The 16,796-nt window shown below is 35.8% G+C and overlaps 1 protein-coding gene and 1 non-coding gene across 5 annotated transcripts in view; both read left to right on the top strand.

Moving 5' to 3' along the window:
* The window catches only part of FCHSD2 (FCH and double SH3 domains 2), a 302,350-nt gene that overhangs the window by 159,594 nt on the left and 125,960 nt on the right, over nt 1-16,796 (top strand). For all 4 annotated transcript variants that reach the window (XM_049619346.1, XM_049619362.1, XM_049619338.1 and 1 more), the window contains exon 5: nt 396-540. In XM_049619346.1, the coding sequence (XP_049475303.1) occupies nt 396-540 (145 nt within the window). The remainder of the gene's footprint in view (nt 1-395; nt 541-16,796) is intronic.
* On the top strand, nt 16,616-16,721 carry LOC125917261 (U6 spliceosomal RNA). The gene has a single exon (XR_007456129.1). It is a non-coding gene; the product is annotated as a U6 spliceosomal RNA (small nuclear RNA).

Raw genomic sequence — 16,796 nt, 5'->3', positions numbered from 1 at the left:
CCCATCTCTAAAATTAGGAAAATATCTTAATGAAATAATGAAACTTGATATCCATAATGATGACCCTGAGACAGTGAAAGGTCTGGACAGTCTGAATTCACTAATTTTTATAGCATTAGCTTTGTCTGGAATTGCAATCCTTTACTCCATTACCAAGAATAGCTAATGAATCAAGATAGTCATTGCAGAGATATAAAGGAATAAAGTATATGTTGTGTTTCTCCCTTTATATGATAAAAATTTTACTACCTATATATATATAAACCACTATAAATACACTTTCAACTATAAAGAAAACATCCATTCTGTTTCACAGTGCTAGCCAGTAAGCATAAGGTTAGCCAACTTTTTTCCTTTTCCCTGCCTAATACTTTTCTGTCCCTCTTTGAATTTAGGAGCATGTATCCTGTTTGGAAATCTTTTCTTGAGGGAACAATGCAGGTAGCCCAGTCTCGGATCAATATATGTGAAAACTATAAAAACTTCATTTCTGAGCCTGCAAGGACAGTGAGAAGCTTAAAAGAACAACAACTAAAAAGGGTATTGTTTCTATTCTTTTCTTATATGCATTTTAATATCTAAGTGCTCCATTTGTAATCTGTAAGGTTATGTTAAATTGCATTTAACACCTTGAGCTTTTCTATATGGTCACAAATATTTCTGATTTCAACATGGACTTTTTGATTTCAACATGTTACTAGGATTTTTTTATTTCATCATATTCTTTCTAACTGCTGTGTTTTATTAACTGACAAAAGTGAGTATAATTTGAATCTGGATATTCTGAAAAGGTCAATGAATATTTCTTACAAATACCACTTTTCATCCTAATTCAAGTAAATAGATTTACTTAGTTGTACAATATTGTTATAGTTCAGTGTATAATAAAGTAGTTAAATGTTATTAATCCCACTGAGTCTTGAAAAAATTCATCTTGGTTTTAACTTGAGTCATTTTGCATAATAATTTAAAGGAAGTTGACACATTTTGACCAAATATGTGAAACTTATTTTCTTATTTTTCACCTAATAAGAAAACTTATTACCAAAAATGGTGTACTCTAAAGTTTAATTATATAGGTTATATAAAATTAAAGTTTTCAAATAGATCTACTTCTTTGATTATACAGAAATCAAAAATTCATAGAAAAAAATCACTATTAAATATGTTTATGAAGTGCTTGCTATTGAAGGTAGTTGATTGAATTGTATGCTTTTTTGGAGATAGAGTTACAAATACAAATTATTATGATGCCTAATAAGTAATTAAATTATTCCTATGGAAGTATCAATACTTTAAAAAATATTAAAGTAATCATTTAAGGAAATAGTCATTCAAAAACCATCCAGTGTTTTAATTCTAATTATCATTTGGATTTTCAAAATTGTTTTACAAAATCTAAAAAAACTAATTTTCCTTGTTTGCCAAAGATGATATTTGTAGCATAAAATCAGTATGTTAAATGTATTTTGTGTTTATATAAAATTTTCATCTCTTTCAAGCACTTGTGTAATATCAGTTGGTTTTAACATATCTGTATAGGAATGCCTTTTTTTAGCTCAAAATTACCTTTTCAAAACTACATAACCACTGACCAAACAATGCTTTTGAGTTGTGAAAATATGTGTTGTGTGTGTGTATATATATGTATATATGTATGTATGTATAAAACACATACATGTATGCAGAGAGAGGGTAGAAGATAGAGGCAGAGAATTTATACTAGCGTAATTTCCTAACTGGGAGGAAATACTGCGTTTCACATAGCCAATGCATTGACCAAATCTAATTGAATTACTGGAAAATTCTACTTTTCTCAATATCAGAATATTTTGAAAGAGTTTCTCTTCCATTGGGAGAATAGTCTCTGTCCCGAATTTAACCAGCGTTCCTGGGCAGAGAATGTTTGATGAGATTTGACAAGTCCTCATATCTGTGAATTATATAATATTATAGCTGGAAAAAAATGGTGTTTATGTTCCATCTAAGCAGTTGTTAGACGTTAGGTACATATTAGGTGTACCCTTTACAACTCTGAGATTACAGATGACAGAAACCTATTTCAAACTAGTTTAAGCCAAGAAAATAATGTATTAGCTTGGATAACTGAAAATTCCAGGGGTGGATCAGATGGTTAAATGATGGTATTAGAATTCAGTCCTTCTTTCCATCTAGTAGGTCTGTTTTCCCCTGAAGGCTTCATTCTTTTTTTTTTTTTAATTTTGTTTTTTATTTTTTAAAATCTACATCCAAATTAGTTAGCATATAGTACAACAGTGATTTCAGGAGTAGATTTCTTAATGCCCCTTACCCATTTAGCCCACCCCCCCCCACAACCCCTCCAGTAACCCTGTTTTCCATATTTATGAGTCTCTTCTGTTTTGTCCCCCTCCCTGTTTTTATATTATTTTTGTTTCCCTTCCCCTATGTTCTTCTGTTTTGTCTCTTAAAGTCCTCATATGAGTGAAGTCATATGATTTTTGTCTTTCTCTGACTGACTAATTTCACTTAGCATAATACCCTCCAGTTCCATCCACATAGTTACAAATGGCAAGATTTCATTCTTTTTGATTGCCGAGTAATACTCCATTGTATATATATATCGCATTTTCTTTATCCATTTATCCATCAATGGATATTTGGGCTGTTTCCATACTTTGGCTATTGTTGATAGTGCTGCTATAAATATGGGGGTGCATGTGTCGTTTTGAAACAGCACACCTGTATCCCGTGGATAAATTCCTAGTAGTGCAATTGCTGGGTCATAGGGTAGTTCTATTTTTAGTTTTTTGAGGAACCTCCATACTGTTTTCCAGAGTGGCTGCACCAGCTTGCATTCCCATAAAGGCTTCATTCTTTAGCAACTCTCCACATGGTGGCCCCCAAATGAAGGATTTATAAATCTTATAGCAATCCCTCACTTTGCATTGTCCCAAAAGTTCCAATGAAATTTCCCAAATTGAGGCTCATTGGCCTGTCTTGGGTTACCAAGACCCCCACGTTGGGGTTTACAGTCCTCATGTAAACTATATGTACTAAAAATGGGGAAAGATAATTTTCCAAAAGAAAATTGAGATGGATTTCCAAAGGAAAAACAAGGGAAATAAAGACAGAGCAAGCAAAACAACAGATAGCCACTGTAGTTGGCTTCTCCAATTGTACTTCCCAAGCTTTACAACAAATTGACACCATATAGGATAAATAGGTGATCTATTCTTTTTCCTTTGCTTCTCTAACCTTTCCCCCATTTTTTTTTTTTTTTTTGCCTTTTGGATTAATTGTGTATTTTTCATTTCTTCTTTTTTTTTTAACTTTAGTGTGATAAGAACAGTTAACATGAGATCTACCTTCTTAACAGATTTTTAAGTCTACAATACAGTATTGTTATCTATAGGCACAATGTTATACAGCTAATCTTGGGTTTACTCATTTAGTATAACTGAAATTTTGGTCGGTTAGCAGTTCTTTCTTTCCTCTTCTTCCAGCCCCTGCTGACCAGAATTCTATTCTTTGCTTCCATGAGTTTTACTATTTTAGATACTTCATGTAAGTGGAATCATGCAATATTTGTTCCTTTGTGACTGGCTTATTTCATTTAGGGTAATGTCTTGCAGGTTCATCTATGTTGTTGCATATTGTAGGATTTCATTCCTTTTTAAGGCTGAATAATACTCACTATGAGTATATGCTACATTTTTATACATTCATGCATTGCTCAATACTTTTTTTTTTTTATCCAAAATAACATTTTTATTTACTATAAATCAATGTTACTTTAAAATACAAGAAATGGGTCTTCTCTGAGATTCTGATTTCTGCCTCTCAAGAGAAATGCACTAAGAGGAAACAAAAGCCAGAGAACTAACATGGGGTGTTTTTTAGGTTTTTTTGCATTTTGTTTTGTTTTGTTTTATTTTGTTTGTTTGTGTGTTTGATTTTTTCTTGGAATCAAGAAAGATTCTTTTCTCTTAAGAAAAGATTTTATTCCTCTGATAGAAAAAAGGCAAGAGGAATAGTTTAATGAGAACAATGGCTTGGCTTCTGAATTGTTCACTACATTCTGAGCCCTCTTACAGCCTATACATTTACAAAAACTAGCTATTTTTTTTTTTTAATATATGAAATTTACTGTCAAATTGGTTTCCATACAACACCCAGTGCTCATCCCAAAAGGTGCCCTCCTCAATACCCATCACCCACCCTGCCCTCCCTCCCACCCCCCATCAACCCTCAGTTTGTTCTCAGTTTTTAACAGTCTCTTATGCTTTGGCTCTCTCCCACTCTAACCTCTTTTTTTTTTTTTTTTCCCTCCCCCATGGGTTTCTGTTATGTTTCTCAGGATCCACATAAGAGTGAAACCATATGGTATCTGTCTTTCTCTGTATGGCTTATTTCACTTAGCATCACACTCTCCAGTTCCATCCATGTTGCTACAAAAGGCCATATTTCATTTTTTCTCATTGCCACGTAGTATTCCATTGTGTATATAAACCACAATTTCTTTATCCATTCATCAGTTGATGGACATTTAGGCTCTTTCCATAATTTGGCTATTGTTGAGAGTGCCGCTATAAACATTGGGGTACAGGTGCCCCTATGCATCAGTACTCCTGTATCCCTTGGATAAATTCCTAGCAGTGCTATTGCTGGGTCATAGGGTAGGTCTATTTTTAATTTTCTGAGGAACCTCCACACTGCTTTCCAGAGCGGCTGCACCAATTTGCATTCCCACCAACAGTGCAAGAGGGTTCCTGTTTCTCCACATCCTCTCCAGCATCTATAGTCTCCTGATTTCTTCATTTTGGCCACTCTGACTGGCGTGAGGTGGTATCTGAGTGTGGTTTTGATTTGTATTTCCCTGATAAGGAGCGACGTTGAACATCTTTTCATGTGCCTGTTGGCCATCCGGATGTCTTCTTTAGAGAAGTGTCTATTCATGTTTTCTGCCCATTTCTTCACTGGGTTATTTGTTTTTCGGGTGTGGAGTTTGATGAGCTCTTTATAGATTTTGGATACTAGCCCTTTGTCCGATGTGTCATTTGCAAATATCTTTTCCCATTCCGTTGGTTGCCTTTTAGTTTTTTGTTGGTTGTTTCCTTTGCTGTGCAGAAGCTTTTTATCTTCATAAGGTCCCAGTAATTCACTTTTGCTTTTAATTCCCTTGCCTTTGGGGATGTGCCGAGTAAGAGATTGCTACGGCTGAGGTCAGAGAGGTCTTTTCCTGCTTTCTCCTCTAAGGTTTTGATGGTTTCCTGTCTCACATTCAGGTCCTTTATCCATTTTGAGGTTATTTTTGTGAATGGTGTGAGAAAGTGGTCTAGTTTCAACCTTCTGCATGTTGCTGTCCAGTTCTCCCAGCACCATTTGTTAAAGAGACTGTCTTTTTTCCATTGGATGTTCTTTCCTGCTTTGTCAAAGATGAGTTGGCCATACGTTTGTGGGTCTAGTTCTGGGGTTTCTATTCTATCCCATTGGTCTATGTGTCTGTTTTTATGCCAATACCATGCTGTCTTGATGATGACAGCTTTGTAGTAGAGGCTAAAGTCTGGGATTGTGATGCCTCCTGCTTTGGTCTTCTTCTTCAAAATTACGTTGGCTATTCGGGGCCTTTTGTGGTTCCATATGAATTTTAGGATTGCTTGTTCTAGTTTCGAGAAGAATGCTGGTGCAATTTTGATTGGGATTGCATTGAATGTGTAGATAGCTTTGGGTAGTATTGACATTTTGACAATATTTATTCTTCCAATCCATGAGCAGGGAATGTCTTTCCATTTCTTTATATCTTCTTCAATTACCTGCATAAGCTTTCTATAGTTTTCAGCATACAGATCTTTTACATCTTTGGTTAGATTTATTCCTAGGTATTTTATGCTTCTTGGTGCAATTGTGAATAGGGATCAGTTTCTTCATTTGTCTTTCTGTTGCTTCATTGTTAGTGTATAAGAATGCAACTGATTTCTGCACATTGATTTTGTATCCTGCAACTTTGCTGAATTCATGTATCAGTTCTAGCAGACTTTTGGTGGAGTCTATCGGATTTTCCATGTATAATATCATGTCATCTGCAAAAAGTGAAAGCTTGACTTCATCTTTGCCAATTTTCATGCCTTTGATTTCCTTTTGTTGTCTGATTGCTGATGCTAGAACTTCCAGCACTATATTAAACAACAGCGGTGACAGTGGGCATCCCTGTCGTGTTCCTGATCTCAGGGAAAAAGCTCTCAGTTTTTCCCCGTTGAGGATGATGTTAGCTGTGGGCTTTTCATAAATGGCCTTTATGATCTTTAAGTATGTTCCTTCTATCCCGACTTTCTCAAGGGTTTTTATTAAGAAAGGGTGCTGGATTTTGTCAAAGGCCTTTTCTGCATCGATTGACAGGATCATATGGTTCTTCTCTTTTTTTTTGTTAATGTGATGTATCACGTTGATCGATTTGCGAATGTTGAACCAGCCCTGCATCCCAGGAATGAATCCCACTTGATCATGGTGAATAATTCTTTTTATATGCTGTTGAATTCGATTTGCTAGTATCTTATTAAGAATTTTTGCATCCATATTCATCAGGGATATTGGCCTGTAGTTCTCTTTTTTTACTGGGTCTCTGTCTGGTTTAGGAATCAAAGTAATACTGGCTTCATAGAATGAGTCTGGAAGTTTTCCTTCCCTTTCTATTTCTTGGAATAGCTTGAGAAGGATAGGTATTATCTCTGCTTTAAATGTCTGGTAGAACTCCCCTGGGAAGCCATCTGGTCCTGGACTCTTATTTGTTGGGAGATTTTTGATAACCGATTCAATTTCTTCGCTGGTTATGGGTCTGTTCAAGCTTTCTATTTCCTCCTGATTGAGTTTTGGAAGAGTGTGGGTGTTTAGAAATTTGTCCATTTCTTCCAGGTTGTCCAATTTGCTGGCATATAATTTTTCATAGTATTCCCTGATAATTGTTTGTATCTCTGAGGGATTGGTTGTAATCATTCCATTTTCATTCATGATTTTATGTATTTGGGTCATCTCCCTTTTCTTTTTGAGAAGCCCGGCTAGAGGTTTGTCAATTTTGTTTATTTTTTCAAAAAACCAACTCTTGGTTTCGTTGGTCTGCTCTACAGTTTTTTTAGATTCTATATTGTTTATTTCTGCTCTGATCTTTATTATTTCTCTTCTTCTGCTGGGTTTAGGCTGCCTTTGCTGTTCTGCTTCTATTTCCTTTAGGTGTGCTGTTAGATTTTGTATTTGGGATTTTTCTTGTTTCTTGAGATAGGCCTGGATTGCAATGTATTTTCCTCTCAGGACTGCCTTCGCTGCATCCCAAAGCGTTTGGATTGTTGTATTTTCATTTTCGTTTGTTTCCATATATATTTTAATTTCTTCTCTAATTGCCTGGTTGACCCACTCATTCGTTAGTAGGGTGTTCTTTAACCTCCATGCTTTTGGAGGTTTTCCAGACTTTTTCCTGTGGTTGATTTCAAGCTTCATAGCATTGTGGTCTGAAAGTATGCATGGTATAATTTCAATTCTTGTAAACTTATGAAGTTTTGTGACCCAGTATATGATCTATCTTGGAGAATGTTCCATGTGCACTCGAGAAGAAAGTATATTCTGTTGCTTTGGGGTGCAGAGTTCTAAATATATCTGTCAAGTCCATCTGATCCAATGTATCATTCAGGGCCCTTGTTTCTTTATTGACTGTGTGTCTAGATGATCTATCCATTTCTGTAAGTGGGGTGTTAAAGTCCCCTGCAATGATCACATTCTTATCAATAAGGTTGCTTATGTTTATGAGTAATTGTTTTATATATCTGGGGGCTCGGGTATTTGGCGCATAGACATTTATAATAGTTAGCTCTTCCTGGTGGATAGACCCTGTGATTATTATATAATGCCCTTCTTCATCTCTTGTTACAGCCTTTAATTTAAAGTCTAGTTTGTCTGATATAAGTATGGCTACTCCAGCTTTCTTTTGGCTTCCAGGAGCATGATAAATAGTTCTCCATCCCCTCACTCTCAATCTAAAGGTGTCCTCAGATCTAAAATGAGTCTCTTGTAGACAGCAAATAGATGGGTCTTGTTTTTTTATCCATTCTGATACCCTATGTCTTTTAGTTGGCGCATTTAATCCATTTACATTCAGTGTTATTATAGAAAGATATGGGTTTAGAGTCATTGTGATGTCTGTATGTTTTATGCTTGTAGTGATGTCTCTGGTACTTTGTCTCACAGGATCCCCCTTAGGATCTCTTGTAGGGCTGGTTTCGTGGTGACAAATTCCTTCAGTTTTTGTTTGTTTGGGAAGACCTTTATCTCTCCTTCTATTCTAAATGACAGACTTGCTGGATAAAGGATTCTCGGCTGCATATTTTTTCTGTTTAGCACACTGTAGATATCGTGCCAAGCCTTTCTGGCCTGCCAAGTTTCAAAGGAGAGATCAGTCACGAGTCTTATAGGTCTCCCTTTATATGTGAGGGCACGTTTATCCCTTGCTGCTTTCAGAATTTTCTCTTTATCCTTGTATTTTGCCAGTTTCACTATGATATGTCGTGCAGAAGATCGATTCAAGTTACGTCTGAAGGGAGTTCTCTGTGCCTCTTGGATTTCAATGCCTTTTTCCTTCCCCAGTTCAGGGAAGTTCTCAGCTATAATTTGTTCAAGTACCCCTTCAGCACCTTTCCCTCTCTCTTCCTCCTCTGGGATACCAATTATGCGTATATTATTTTTTTTTTAGTGTATCACTTAGTTCTCTAATTTTCCCCTCATACTCCTGGATTTTTTTATCTCTCTTTCCATTGCTCAATACTTTGATTGTTTCCTTACTTTGGCTTTTGTGAATAGTGCTGCTGTGAACATGGGGTGCTAATATCTCTTTGAGATCCTGATTTCAATTATTGTGGATAAATACTCAGAAGTGGGATTGCTGGATCATATAGTAGTTCTATTTTTAATTTTTTGAGAAACTGCCATACTGTTTTCCTTATTGCACCATTTTGCGTTCCCAGCTGTGTATAAGGGTTCCTGTTTCTCCATAACTTCACCAATGGTTATTATCTTTTGGGTTTTTTTTTTATATGTATGTAATAACTATCCTAGAAGTTATGAAGTATCTCACTGTGGTTTTGACTCGCATTTTCCAGATGATTAGTGACATTGAACAATCTCACATTTTTCTTTTCTTTTTTTAAAAGTAATCTCTACTCCCAACATGGTGTTTAAACTCATGAACTAGAGATCAAGAGGCACGTGCTCTACTGTCTGAGCTAGCTAGGCACTGCACTTGTATTTTTTTATTATCAATTTTTGCTCCACTATTAGCTTTTTAATTTTATAATTTTGTATTATTCTTTTACTAGTTACCGTAGAGACTCCAGTATGCCTCCCTGACTTAGTCCAGTTTATCTGGAATTGGTACTTATACTATTCTCCAGACTGTCAATTAATTTAATAAAGTTTACCTGGAATTAGTATTTACTACCTTATACACAATATAAAAATCTTCCAACAGTGTAATTCCATTTGCCTCCCCATTATAACTTTTGTGCTGTCAGACCTTTTGAATTTGTTCATATGACATTTGTACTTTTTATGCATTTTCTCTATTTCCATCTTTTTTTTCTTTCTGTACTTCAGTCTGAGTATTTTCTACCAGTGTCTTACAGTTCATTAATATTCTGTTTTAAGCTATTTCCAATCTGCTTTTAAAACATATTTTGGAGTCTTAATGTATTTTTCAGTTCTAGAATTTTTATTTTATTTTTTAAAAACCAATTCTGTGTTTCTGGTGAAGTTGTTCTCCATGTTTTTCCTTTATTTTCTTAAATAGGTTACTCCTAATCTCTGGTTCATGATTCCGCTGTCGAAATCACTATAGGTCTCCTTTTTTTTTTTTTTTTTTTAAGTTTATTTATTTATTTTGAGAGAAATAGAGTGTGGCTCTGTACTGTCAGTGCAGAGCCCAATATGGGGCTCAATCCCATGAACGGTGACACCATGACCTGAACCAAAATCAAGAGTCAGACGCTTAACTGACTGAGCCACCCAGGCACCCAAGGCCTTTTTTTTTAATCATTTACTGTTTTTCTTGGGTTTTGGTTATGCCTCATAATGCTGGACATTGTGAATAAAAATTATAGAGGCTCTGGAATATGTTTTTTATTTCCAAAGAGAGTTAAATTTTCTAGCAGGCAGATAGAATACTGTCAGGTCACCTTGATCCTGTTAGGGTCTGGTTTTAGCCTTTCTTAGGGCTGTTCTGTTTCACCATTGTCCATATTTTGGTATAGGGTGCCTACCAAAACCCTTCTACTTTGACAAGACTTGACTCTAACCTCTGTCTTCTCCACATCATGTAGCTGTTCTGACCCTCTGGTACTTGCTCAGCTTATTAGCCTTTCAGCTGCTCTTCTTTACTGGATTTCTTGGGGTTTTACCCCATACATGCCACTTAGAAGTTAACTGATGACTCGGGGAAATTGCATACAGATCTTTGGGCTTGCTTCTCTGTAGCACCCTTCTTACCAGAATTTAGCCTCTCAAGTTTTTCCTCTTGTAGCGTCCTTAAACTCTGACCTCTGTTTCCTTAATCTAATAAGATTGCCTGTTTCTCTGTACCCTGATTCGACAAATGCCCGAAGAAAAAAAGTCACCTTAAATGTAGAGCTTACCTAGCTGGGCTTCCCTTCTTCCATATATCATAGTCCTGTAAGTCCAGTGTATGCTGGTATCTTTTAAAAACCTGTTTTGTCCAACTTATACAATTTCCAGACTAGAAGAAGGTAGTCTGAAACAACTTGTTTTGTCATTATCACAACCAATTTTGTTTTCCCTCAATAACATTTTAATGGTCATGTTCTTTTAAAAATTTTCTCTATTGTGTCAGTTTTCTAAGACGTGGGGGTAAATTCAGTCATATTACAATTAAAAAACGTCTGTCCATTGTGATTATAACGAGAATAATATTATGGCTTTTTTGAAATGATTTTCTGTATGCTGGCATTTGCTTATAAAACAAAACAAGAGCCATAATAATCTAAGACTTTTGCCATTTTTAAAAATTGAGATATAATTCACATAACATGAATTTCAGGTGTATAATGTAATGATTTGATATTTATATATATTGCAAAATGATCACTATACTAAGTCCAGAAGTCCAGTTAACATCCATCATTGTATTAATTATTAGTAATACTTCAGTTCATATCTTTCTCATGCAAACTAGAGTTTATGTTTCTTTGAAATAGTTGGGATTTACATTTGGATAACACTTTAGAGTTTGTAAACTGCTACCATATCCATTATAGTCTCATTTGATTTTCCTATCAACTTGTTAGGTATATTAATCTTATTATTTTACAAATGATAAAACCCAGCCTAAAAAATGTTAAAGAGACTTAGTAGTAAATAACACAGCAGAAACTTGAATATACTGCTTCCTAATTCCAAATCCTATGCAATCTTCTAAAAACACTTGAACTTTAATATTTAAATAAGTTTACAGAAAAATACATACAATTCCTTTACCTTAGTAGACTACTTAATTATCTTACTCCTTTTATCTTCTTAGTTTTTGCAATAGTTACGATTAATACATCGATCATTTTTTAGCATATCCCATTTTCTTCATTCTATTTCCTAATTAATTGTTCATGTTTCTATGCAGTCTTTGTGTTTACTATTTTTAATTCCTGAATGAATTTTTTATTTATTCTACTTTATTTAATCATACCTTTGTTTTTGGACATTACCACTACGTCTGCAATAAAAATTAACTTTTTCTTTGAAGTTACTTCCTTAGCATGAATTTCTAGGACATGACTACTAGGTTAGAGAATCAACTGATTTGTGGGACTTTAATGTATTGGCTCAAGTTGCTATTTTATTTTTATTCCTCTCTTCAAGTTATTGCCAAGTATATCTTATTCTAAGATCTGTGTCATACTTAGGTATCATACTTCTAATTTCTTCACTGGAATTCTAGTATCCAAGTTTGTCACCATTTTATATAATACCTTATCCTTAAGGTAAACTTGTACATTCATTTCTGTGTCTGCTCAGTGCTGATAACTCTTGGTAAAGAGCTGGGCTTATACCATACCAAGTCTTTTCTTAACATATAGGCATTATTAAGTAAGCTTCTTTTTAAGTATATAACTTAGTCCCCTCAGAAAACTGGATTCCTATGAAGAAATTTAATCTAAATTTGGAAAGGAAATCCTAGGTAATCTTTTTCTTTGCAAATTAAGTTTTATGACTTGTATTTAACAAATATTTTTGGTGCAGGCATATCTCAAAAACATTGTGGGTTGGTTTCATACCACTACAATAAAGCAAATATTGCAGTAAAGTGAGCCAAATGAATTTTTTGGTTTCCCAGTGTATATAAAAGTTATGTTTACCCTATACTGTAGGCTATAAGTGTGTGGTAGCTGTGTCTAAAAAAAAAAAACAAAAAAACACAATGTACATACCTTAATTTAAAAATACTTTATTGCTAAAAATGCTATCTATCATCTGAACTTTCAGTGAGTCATAATCTTATTGCTGATAGAGGGTCTTTGCCTTGATGTTGGTGGCTGCTGATGATCAGGGTGGTGGTTGCTGAAGGCTAGTGTGGCTGTGGCAATTTCTTAAAATAAGACAACGAAGGGGTGCCTGGGTGGGTCAGTCAGTTAAGCATCTGACTTCGGCTCAGGTCATGATCTCACAGCTCGTGTGTTCAAGCCCCACATCAGACTCTATGCTGACAGCTCAGAGCCTGGAGCCTGCTTCAGATTCTGTGCCTCCCTCTTTCTCTTTGCCCCTCCCCTGCTCATGCTCGTTCGTTCTCTCTCTCTCTCTCTCTCTCTCTCTCTGTCTCAAAAATAAACATTAAAAAAAAATAAGACAACGAAGTTTGCTGCATCCATTGACTCTTCCTTTCACACACAATTTCTCTGCAGCATGTGGTGGTGTTTGATAGCATTTTACCTATAGTAGAACTTCTTTGACAATTAGAGGCAATCCTCTCAAACACTGCTGCTGCTTTATCAACTAAAATTATGTAGTATTCTAAATTGTCATTTCAACAGTCTTCACCAGGAGTAGATTCCTTCTCGAGAAACCACTGTCTTTGCTCATCCATAAGAAGCAGTTCCCCATCTATTCAAGTTTTATCATGAGATTGCAACAATTCAGATACATCTTCAGGCTCTACTTCAAATTCTAGTTCTCTTGCTATTTCCACCACATCTACAGTTCTTCCACTAAAGTCTTGAATCTTCAATTTGTAAAAAATGCAGTATCTGCAGCGCAGGAAAGCAAAGTGCAATGAAATGAGGTATGTCCTTGTTTTGCTGTGTGCAGAGCACTTTCCTTTGACAAAAACTCAAATTACTCTGACTTCAAACAGTTCATTTTGGTGATGGAAGACATTTGGTTAAGGATTTACTGAAGGCTAGGGAAGAATAGATCATAAAAGATCTCTTCATTGTACACATGGGCTATCTATCTAATATTATTTGATGAATAGTATCTTAGAAACTTATGTAAAGGGAAAGAAAAAACAAGAATAGAATCACCCTGAGTTTTCTGATGAGATTTTTGAGAAATCCTTTCAAAGATACGAACTATCATAAGGTCCCCCTGATATTGTCACATATAGAGAAAGTAATTTAATTGGTAGCCTTTTATAGATGAAAATGAATTAAGTAATCAGGTCTAAGAGATACATCTTATCCTTCGAAGGGTAGGCATATGAGCAGTGAGTGGCTGTGTGTGGGTCTGTGCACGTGTACGCACATATGTTCTCATGTACCCATGGTGTTCATTTGTGTGAATATACTGATATCCTAGCCACATGATGTGCAATCCACATGAAAAGCTTTGACCAACTGTGTTTAGTTTCCTCTCGAAATGCTCAACTTAGCAGACCCTTTCCGTGCATGTAAATCACCACAGGATTCTTGAGCTTGCCTTCATTGATTAGTTTTTCTGAGGTGTCAAGTTCTATTGTTTTGGATGAACATTTTGGTTATAAATGCCTTATACCTGACTCCTCTTTTAAATAATCTGTCTCATTTTCCCATTAAACATGGTTTTCAGACCATGCCCCAGTTTTTGGATCTTATTTTTATTTGTGTGTATGTATGTATGTATTTATGTATGTATGTATGTAAATCTATGCCCAACACGGGCCCAAACTCATGACCCCAAGATCAAGAACCACATGCTCTTACAAGAGATTTGTTGAGGTGCTGGGTAATCCAGTCAGTTAAACATCCAACTCTTTATTTCAGTTCAGGTCATGATCTCACAGTTTGTGAGTTTGAGCCTCCTGTCAGGTTGCACAGAACCTGCTTGGAATTCTCTCTCTCCCTCTCTCTCTCTGCCCCTTTCCTGTTCATGCACATGCACATGCACGCTCTCTCTCAAAGTAAATAAATAAACAAGAGGTTTATTTGTGATAAGGACTATTAAAAATTAAAGGGAAAGACAGATTTTTCTACAAGATAAAAGCTTACTATTTTAGTGTATCTATAAAATGAAATATTATTCAGCCATAAAAAGAAATGGAGAAATAATACATGATACAACATAGATGAACCCTAAATACATTATGTGAGGACTTAGGACATATAAGGCCACATAGTTACATGATTCCATTGATAAATGAAATGCAGGAAATTCATAGAGACAGAAAGTAGATTAGTGGTTTCCAGAGACTAGGGATAGGGGAAAATGAGGAGTGACTGCTAATCGGTATGGGGTTTCTTTTTTGGGTGATGAAATGTTCTGGAATTAGACAGTGTAAATGGTTGTACAACCTTATAAATATACTAAAACCCACCAAATTGTATACTTTTAAAGGATGAATTTTGTGGTATGTGGATTACATATAAATTTTTTTAAAGCTTACTATTTTAAGATAAAGTATCTCTACATGAGTTGTCACAAAACTGGGGTAGGTACTATAATGGATTAACATGGTAAATGATAGCATCACTTTCTCACTTTATGACTTTGGGTAAATTATTTAACCACTTTAAGTCTATTTCCTTATCCTAAAATAGGACTAGTATGAACACTTTTACCAGAGTCATTTGGAAGAGTAAATGTGATAATATTTATTAAGTACTAAACTTAGTGCATTCTTCCTATGTGCCCATAGGGAGTCTTCTTAAGTTTAACGAAACATTGAGACTGTCATGATTATTGTAGGCCATACCTGGTATGAGATTAACTTAGAAGGACATTAGAACAGGGAACACAGTTAACCAGCAGGGCAGTGTCTAGTGCTAGTATTTAGTTCTTTCACTGGTGTATGTCTCAGTCTACATAGCCAACCACGGTTATTCTGTTTGGTTCCTCAGGTAAGAGATCTAGGGCAAGAGAATGAGAGAGAATGTACAGGGGTAGCCACAGGCCCTAAAGGAGACTAAAAGCTTTTATGACAACTTTACAGACAGAGCTTCCAAAGTCTATGAGAAGGACACATCCAGACACAGGAATTACAATACTCAAAAAAAGCCTAAAGCCAGGGCTTCTCCACCAGATATTTATAGTTCATTTGTACTTTGATGCAGTTTGCCTGTCGGGTTCATAAGCAGTGTTACCAAATAACACAGTTGACATTGTGTCTTCATCAGGTTTCTGTTGAAACAGAGACCTAGAAAGTTAAGCAAGGGTCCAGTTTTCATGCAGAGGAGAAAGAAGTGGCTTTTTAACCCTTTATTCACAGCCTGACACTTGATAAGTGCTCAGTAAATATGCCCATAGAGAACCTTCCAGGTTTTGCACTTTCTGTAAAGTAGTCCCTTTTTATTTGTTTAATATTTGTTTATTTATTTTCAAGAGAGAGCACAAGTTGGGGGGGGGAGGGGCGGCAGAGAAAGAGAGACACACACAGAATCCAAAGCAGGCTCCAGGCTCTGAGCTGTCAACACAGAGCCTGACGCAGGGCTCGAACCTATGAACCGTGAGATCATGACCTGAGCTGAAGTTGGACACTCAACTGACTGAGCCACCCAGGCACCCCAAAGTTGTCCCTTTCTTAACACCTAATAATTTCTGGGAAACTCTAGCCTGTATGTCACATGTGTAAGTTTGTGCTTTATCTATGCTATTCCAGTGTCCTTGCTCTATCTACTCCATGCTGTTCAGCCTGGCACAATAGTCCCTCACCAATATCTCCTCCTACTTTGCTGAGGTTTTTTGTCAGTCTCCACTAAATACTATTTCAGGCTCAGAAGTTTTTCAGTGAGAGCTTCCCTAAATTTGTCTCAGGCTGGCAAAACTTTTCAGTGGTTTGTTTCAAACTGGGAAAAATGTTTCCCCTTTGGATATCCAGAAGAGTTGCAAAGCAATGTTACTTTGGCCCAATTGTGTTATAAAAATTTATTGATTAAACATTTCTTCGAGTTAATTATGTCTGTCCCTTCTCTCAGAGTGTATAGGTGTATCCAAAGAATTGAGCTGGCAGTAATTTTGAGTAGTAACTGTTATGTGGTACCCAGGTTTCTTGCTTCTCTTCATCTCGGACTTAATGTCAGACTTGTCAGATTTCTTTCCTTCTTTCCCAGAGTAGAATTCTTCACTACCTTTGCACCGTCAGTTCCCCAAACATGTAGAGACTTTATTAAGATTATGAAGAGTGCTCACTTTGGCAGCACATATACTAAAATTGGAATGATACAGAGAAGATTAGTATGGCCCCTGTGCAAGAATTATGAAGAAATACAGAATTGCTTTGTTCTTTTGCCGTTATTGCCATGAAATCTCCAATAATAAAAGCATTTTCATTGTTGCTTTTCTTTTGCTTTACCTTACTGTCA

This window comes from Panthera uncia, chromosome D1, assembly GCF_023721935.1.
Source record: "Panthera uncia isolate 11264 chromosome D1, Puncia_PCG_1.0, whole genome shotgun sequence".
In the NCBI taxonomy this organism is placed as follows: Eukaryota; Metazoa; Chordata; class Mammalia; order Carnivora; family Felidae; genus Panthera; species Panthera uncia.
The sequence above is the reverse complement of the archived record's forward strand: the minus strand, read 5'-3'. Positions and strand labels throughout refer to the sequence as shown.